The 7565-nt window shown below is 35.6% G+C and overlaps 2 protein-coding genes across 2 annotated transcripts; both read right to left on the bottom strand.

The window, feature by feature from the left end:
- Positions 1-963: 963 nt before the first annotated feature.
- LOC127131948 (uncharacterized) lies at positions 964-4105 on the bottom strand. The gene is made up of 8 exons (XM_051060827.1): positions 4082-4105; positions 3749-3874; positions 2713-2841; positions 2336-2436; positions 1552-1709; positions 1291-1428; positions 1157-1243; positions 964-1088 (listed from the first exon to the last, which is right to left on the bottom strand). Exons 1-8 carry the CDS (start codon positions 4103-4105, stop codon positions 964-966), a joined length of 888 nt encoding a protein of 295 aa, XP_050916784.1.
- A 276-nt stretch (positions 4106-4381) lies between these two features.
- LOC127131947 (zinc finger BED domain-containing protein RICESLEEPER 2-like) lies at positions 4382-7565 on the bottom strand. Its single transcript, XM_051060826.1, has 5 exons — positions 7463-7565; positions 5144-7213; positions 4971-5051; positions 4790-4858; positions 4382-4644 (listed from the first exon to the last, which is right to left on the bottom strand). The coding sequence occupies exons 1-5, from the start codon at positions 7563-7565 to the stop codon at positions 4382-4384; spliced, it is 2586 nt and encodes an 861-aa protein (XP_050916783.1).

The raw sequence follows: 7565 nt of genomic DNA, 5'->3' as shown, positions 1-7565 counted from the left end.
CCACTTAAGTGCATTTTGGCCTATATCTCATAATATGCCAAAATCACTTAAGTATTTGGTACCTTACCATATTTCGTATTCTGCTTAAGTACACCGTACCTTACGATGTTCCTTAATTATTCTATCTCTCATCAATCCGTCCTTTGTGTGTGACCCTATAGGTTTTCGCGGCGTTGGCAATTATATTAAATCACGCATTTAACATAATAAACAGTGAGCGGTATCTAGCAACACATCACTGCTACCCAAGTCACGAAAATGTCATGTGATCTGACAAAACCTCCTGTGATAATAATTATGTGTATAATTACCCCTTTGCCCTTATGTCTATATTGAACACAAGGTATAGACCGTGTCACCCTTGTCCAGTTCAATATTGGGCCCATAGACATTTATCCTGTTACGCAGGATTGGCAAATTCCATCTAGGACACTCATGTCCCTCAGCATGCTTCGTGGAGTACCCATCAACTGTCTTTATGGTTATCCAGTTACGGACAACGTTGGATCAGCAATAAAGCACTCGACTCTACATCTAGGATCCATAGTGTTTTCAGGTCGAAGAGTGGTATACACCATTATCACCATGAGAATAACTTATGACACTTTGCATAACTTTCTATATAGTATTCTCATAGCGGGTCAATCCGGTATAAATATTACTCCTAATATTCATACCTATGTTTAAGACTTGATAACTCTTTATCCATGATCCATGAGATGTGATCATCAGTCTACAAACATAATAGTCTTAATGCTTTAATGTTATCCCACTTCACATTAAAGCTCGACTACGGATACTTTGAGAATAGTGTCCTTATGTTTAATGTGTTCTCATGATTAAGTCAAACTTAATACATTAAACGGACTATCTATTCTAGGGACTTTATTAATCAACCATAATAAAGAAAATGCCTTTTATTATTAATAAATAATTTGATACAAGTACCAAAAATATTGGCCTCTAGGGCTTACACCAACAAGCTGTTCTAACAACTTTAACAGGATCTATAATCCCAGCCTTCACCATATCAACATAAGTTCCTGTTTTAGCAGAATAAGCACCATAGTTAAACAACCTTCTTTTTACTACAGAATCATTTTTAATGTTAAGGTATCATAAACGATACAGCATCACAACCTTCACTGTTACTAACCTTTAGCAGCATCGAAACCCAAATTAAGATTATCTTGTTCCAACCATTTGCTGTAAATTAAAGAACCATCAAAACCAGCATTTGCAGCTATTGTAAACAGCAACACCGCCGGTTTTTAAGAATGAATGACAAACTTTGAAAACAGCAACACCGCCGGAGAGTTTTGATAGCCAAAGATGAACTTGATCGTTGTGTCTTAGAAGCTTTCACAAGTTCTGATTTTGCTTGGGCAGTGGCTTCATGGGAATGCTCAATGTTGGATCCAATATCATCTGCAAAATGGAAATTCTCAACATCAACTACTATAAACCAGTCTAGACATATAAAACGACTTGATAGAGGATGCATAAATAACAAAAGTAAATGAAGGGTGGGGGTTGGGGGGAACTAGTTACCAATCATTGCTCCTTGCTCATGAACAAGCACGGCAAGATCTTTGAAGATCTCATTTACTTCCCCAATCTGCTGCTGGACTTCTTGAATACCTTGTTCTCTTTCCTCGATGATAGCCTCATTGAAGGAAATCTCATTATCTAAGGATATTACCTCCTGTCTGCAGCATGAACAATTTAAGAGCTAAGCAACAAAAAAGATGCAAATGGCTAAATTTGAAAAAGTAGCCTTAGGATAATATAGATGCAAGTTAAATTTTTCAACAATTTAATTTCCCATGGAAGAATGTCGCTAGTGATCATTTCACAAATCTTTTGCACCACCCAGAAAACTTACAAAGAAGAAGACACGCCTTTTGGATCAATTCCATTCCAGTTTAATATAACTTATACGAGTATATAAATACTGCAAATCATTATGACGCAAAATAAAGAAGTAGTTGATGCGATAATGAATACAAACTTCAGAAAAGGGACGGGGCTGAGCATAATTCGAAAAATCAAAATCATTATCACGCAAGTTCTGGAAATCAGATTTATGAATGTTTATCGTGAGCAAACAAGTGTGCGGCGGACACTCTTGCAAAGGTTGGCATCAGTCTTAGTGGAGGAATTCTTTACTATGACGAGTGCCCAAATTTTATGTATAATTTATTTCTAGATGATATTAGAGGTAAAACTGTGAGTAGGTTGGTTGTTTAGTTTTCTCTTTGGGCTTTGGCCCTCTTGAAGCACAAAAAATAAATACTGCAAATCATTTACTAGAAAATAAAATACAAGAAATTACCTTTTAGATTCCACAAGAAGGGCACGTTGTTCTTGACTTTTATCAGAACTGACACCTACTCCACTGACTGTATAGCTGCAGGGCAGAAAGAAAAGCCCATGCTATAAGTATTGTACAGTTGTATGCATAATAGAATTCAATAACAACAGCGCATTAGCAATTATGCCCCTTCAACTAAAACTCCAATAACATTGGTCAGCCACCTGGATGGCTTAGCATCTTGCGGAACAAAAGGAGTGTAAGTTGTCTCCCTCTCGTGGCTTTGTTTTTGGGTCTCTCTTGCAATTAATTTTCTTTTTCCAATAATCCGAACTACCATCCACAAATTCTTCTGTAAATATATTCGGGCAAAAAGAAATTTCTTACTTCGTGTGTACAAAAACAGGAGTAGCCATGTATTCCCTTTCAGAAACTTTGCTATCTTTCTCAAGCTCTGAGCTAGAGCTTTGTGAAAGGGATGAAGACATTAAGGATGGGTCTGAAATTTCATTCTTCAGTAAGTCAGCCTACATTACAACAAGCACAACATGATTATTTCTTTTCAATGCATCAATAGGTTTAACAACATGATGTTTATTAATGAGTTAACTGTCTGCACAAGATGTGCAAGACAAGGGTGCCCAGAAACAGCTTTCCAGATAAATTGTGGAGAATAATAAGATGTTACGAGCAGTTGCCATTTAACAACATCATGCATGTGCCAAAACAAGAAGATAAAATGATCCGGAAACAAATACTGAATCACTTGATGTTTTTTGCACTTAAAAATTAGTTGACAGAATAACAAGATCAAATTGCCGAGTTAACAGAAAAATATGATGTTTAAGACTGACAAATGCAATGACTTCCAAGACACAATACATCCAATAAAGTTTGCAACTATTCACCGAAATGATCATTGTGAATAATGAATGGATCTTAAACCACTTGATTTCATATAGGCAAGAAAGTAAGAGAAGGCCTTGATCTATTAGCCCAATTCCTTAAGCCAAAATTGAGCTAAGAAGAAGATACCCATCAAATGCATTAAATAATAAAAGATGAAACCAATAGGCACAACAGTTTTTCAGATGACTGCATACTTCAGCATAACATGAAATCATCACACAGGCATTAAACACAACATTGAAGCATCTGCAAGAATCACAAGCAAACTTAGAGCAATGTACATACCGTTGACATCAAATGCCACAACTTGTCATCATGGACTCCCTCCGACACCACCAACAGAATATGACATGTGGATGCTAGAAAAACAACAAGCTAGAAAGATTCTTTTTAGCATCCCAAATTGATCGAACACATCGGTCGGGAATAAGTTAAAAATAGGACAATTGTGATCATGATAGGAAGTTTATACCCAGAATTATATTTTTATTGAAAAGTATTCTCTGTTTGGGAGTCACTGTTTACCTGAATAGCCATAACCTCATGAGCCAATTGAGCTGACAAAGATTCTCCTTCTCCACTCATCACCGAAATTGTTGAAGACCCGTCAGGTTCCATCATCTCAACTAAAACAGAAGCACTGAATACAGGCTACAAATACAAGGAATCAAATGAATATACAAATAAGAAAATGAAGAAAACATTTTGAGCAATGAAGTTATCATGGTTAAAAGCTGTGTATCAAGAAACCACTACTGTAACAGTAAATAAGACTACTACTGTAACAGTAAATAAAAAACTCGATCATAAGATTCATTTAAAGAAACTCATGGTTTTTAAAAATAGATCATAAAATACCAATAAACTGATTTGTTTGCGCATGCAATCGAAATAGATAATAGAACTTCAAACTCACATTAACATCAACATGATGATCAATTTCACTAGCTTGTTTAAGTTTATCCGACGTATCCTTCACCAATTGTCCAATGTGGAGTCTGGTCTTGTGTCTGTAAGTTACAAAAACAGAGAAGGAATCAATACAAACAGTATCTTAAAATAGAAGTAACAAACAAAATTTCCGATTCATATAGTGAGAGAGTGGTGCAGTGATCTCTTACAGTTTCTCGCGGAGTTCTGGCGTGACTTTGTTGAGAGCTATGCCGCGCTCTTCTGTGATAACCTGTTTTCAAATTCATTGTGATCATTTTCAGCATAATATGCAGTAATCCACAATTCCATAAACAGTACAAACCTTCCATGCTTTTGCAGCAAAGATCGACGAACCGACTGCGTAGGATGAGCAGTTAAAACCAGATCCACAGTCTGATTCTTCAAAGCATCAAAAACCTCTTCAGGACTATTGGTTGATATATTATCACAAAAAAAATAACTGTTGAGGATATTAGCTGATAGATAAGCTGATTATCCATAATAATCAGTAGCCCAAAATAAGGTCATTTTCACAAATGACTCCAAAAAACAAACTGAAACGAAACACAAAAATATATTAATACATGTAAAAAACATAGATATAAGTAAATCAAATGAAAAAAATACAAAAACCACAACCATCATCAAAATAATCAGTAGCCCAAAATAAGGTCATTTTCACAAATGACTCCAAAAAACAAACTGAAATGAAACACAAAAATATATTAATACATGTAAAAAACATAGATATAAGTAAATCAAATGAAAAAATACAAAAACCACAACCATCATCAAGTATGTGATTGAGATGAACCAGCAACTGGTTCATTTCTATTTCCAACAGCATTAGATCCATCACCAGATGTTGATCCACTAGTAGAGGGACCACCAAATTCTGCATAAAATTAAACAGAAACCAAATAATTAAATCAAAACCAAAGCCAATACATTAATACACTAAATACTCATACTCAAATACTTACATACCTGAAACAATAGTGGCAGACAACTCAAATTCTTCATTTATATTCAAGTCCTTGAATTGACTAAGTGTAGGTTTCAACCAGTCCTGTGCACAAATCAAAGCCTCTGCCATTTCAGGGGTTAGTGAACTTCTATATGTGTCTAGAATTCTGCCCCCGGTACTAAACGTGCTTTCAGAAGCGACAGTGGATACTGGACTAGCTAAAACATCCTTCACCATTTTTGATAAAATAGGGTATCTACAAGAGTTTTGTTTCCACCACATAAGGATGTCAAAGTTAAAATCATCGGCACAATTATCATCTAGATACCTCTCAAGATCATTTTTTTTATCTATTGAATCTTTTTGTTTAAGGTGCTCTTTAAAAGCTTCAACCCTTGCAAAATGAGATGGAACTTCAACATTAGGAACACCATCACCAAATGAACCACCCTCATTAGGACTAGTAGAGGGTCCATGTTGCTTTTCATGTATACCCTTGTACCAATTGAATAGTTTAAACAACTCCTTTTTTATCACATTAATCATATTAGTAAAAGGCACCGACTCGCCATTATACATATCATTAAAACACCACTCTACATATCCTAACTTGTATCTAGGGTCAAGAATCACGCCAAAATAAATAAACTTGTTGATGTTTTCAATTTCCCCCCAATATTTGTCATACTTCTTCTTCATTTCATATCCCATTGAGGCTAAATTTGTGTTCAAGTTCATGGATGATCTTTTAAGCTCACAATGTATTGAAGCTAGTTGGTGGAATGACTTATGAAGGGATACTTGTTTTGACGAAGAAAATTCCATAGTAGCATCATAGAAAATTTTGAAAAAACTTACTAGACACCTAACATTCTCCCAATCATTAAGAGTAGGGGGGCCAACTAATCCAAAAAATTCCAAATAGCTAAAATCTTCACCTTCCATTTTCTCAAATGCGGCTTGATACTTTTCAGCAGCATCTAGCATCAAATAACATGAGTTCCACCTTGTCGGAACATCTAGACAGAGAAGTTTCTTGCAATTAATTCTAGCAAACTCAATACATTCTTTGAACTTTGTAGATCTTTGGGGTGATGACCTAACAAATCTAACAGCATTTCTAATGGCAGAAATGGATAAATCATTCTGTTTTAAACCATCACGAACCACCAGATTTAAAATGTGTGCACAACAACGAAGATGAAAGAAAGATCCATCACTCATTAAACCGCCCATATTATCAATCCTCTTCTTCAAATAAGCAACAGCTACATCATTAGATGTTGCGTTGTCCACAGTGATTGTGGACACATTCCTTATTCCCCATTCCCTTAAAATCTCTTCAACTTTTCTACCAATTGTCTCACCCTTATGATTAAGAACTAAACAAAAACTTAGAATCCTATTTTCATACTTCCAATCATTGTTAATGAAGTGTGCAGTTAGGGTCATATAACTAAGATTCTGAATGGATGTCCAACAATCAGTGGTTAAGGCTACCCTATTGCAATCAGATTTGAAATAACCTTTCAATCTTGCTTTTTCATCAACAAAAAGTTGAAAACAATCCCTCGCCACAGTTCTCCTTGATGGAATAGTTAATTGGGGTTGTAATTGTTTGCATAACAACTTAAAGCCTTCCCCTTCAACTACCCTAAAAGCATGTTCATCTAGGATCACAAAGAGAGCAATAGCCTTCCTACAAGCTGCCAAATTAAATCGTTGGCTTGCGGCAACCAAGCCACCACCCTCTCCACCGGCAAAGGAGAGGGCAGTTTGAGTAGGATCATTTTGTGGCATCTTGGTACATACTTTTGTATGAGCAAGCATGTTAGATGTCCCATGGGTTTTTGGATCACACAAATATTTCTTATGACAGTGTTTGCAAGCAGCTACTGCTTCAATTTCATTAGGCAATTTAATAAAATGGTCCCAAGTAGGAGAGGATTTCCTAGGACCATTAGCATTTTGTTTTCTCTTCTTTCCAAGTGGAGGAAGTCCAACAACATGAATTTCATTGGCAGCAACATCAGTTGCACCAACACCAGATGTTAATGAAGAAGGTTGGTTTTGAGTAACATTCTCCATTACTGAAAATTAATGAAGATTATAATCAACACACAACCAACATCATCAACTTGTTAAGTGTTTATAGGCTTAGTTTCAAAGTTTGTTAATCTTATTTTTATGTAGTCATATGTCTTAATCTTAAAGGACCTATTACCTTAAACTTTTAATAAGGCATACAAAACAAATGGAGTTACTGTTATTATGCAAAATATTCAACATGATATATCGACATAGACATACAAAACATACATAAAATAAATTAAACTTACTGTTATTATGCAAATTTCCAGCTCCTTGTATTTCTCCAGCTCCTTGCATTTCTCCAGCTCCTTGCATTTCTCCAGCTCCTTGCATTTCTACAGCCTCTTCCAT

This window comes from Lathyrus oleraceus, chromosome 3 (genome assembly GCF_024323335.1).
Source record: "Lathyrus oleraceus cultivar Zhongwan6 chromosome 3, CAAS_Psat_ZW6_1.0, whole genome shotgun sequence".
Taxonomy (NCBI): Eukaryota; Viridiplantae; Streptophyta; class Magnoliopsida; order Fabales; family Fabaceae; genus Lathyrus; species Lathyrus oleraceus.
This window is presented reverse-complemented; position numbering and strand designations above follow the sequence as displayed.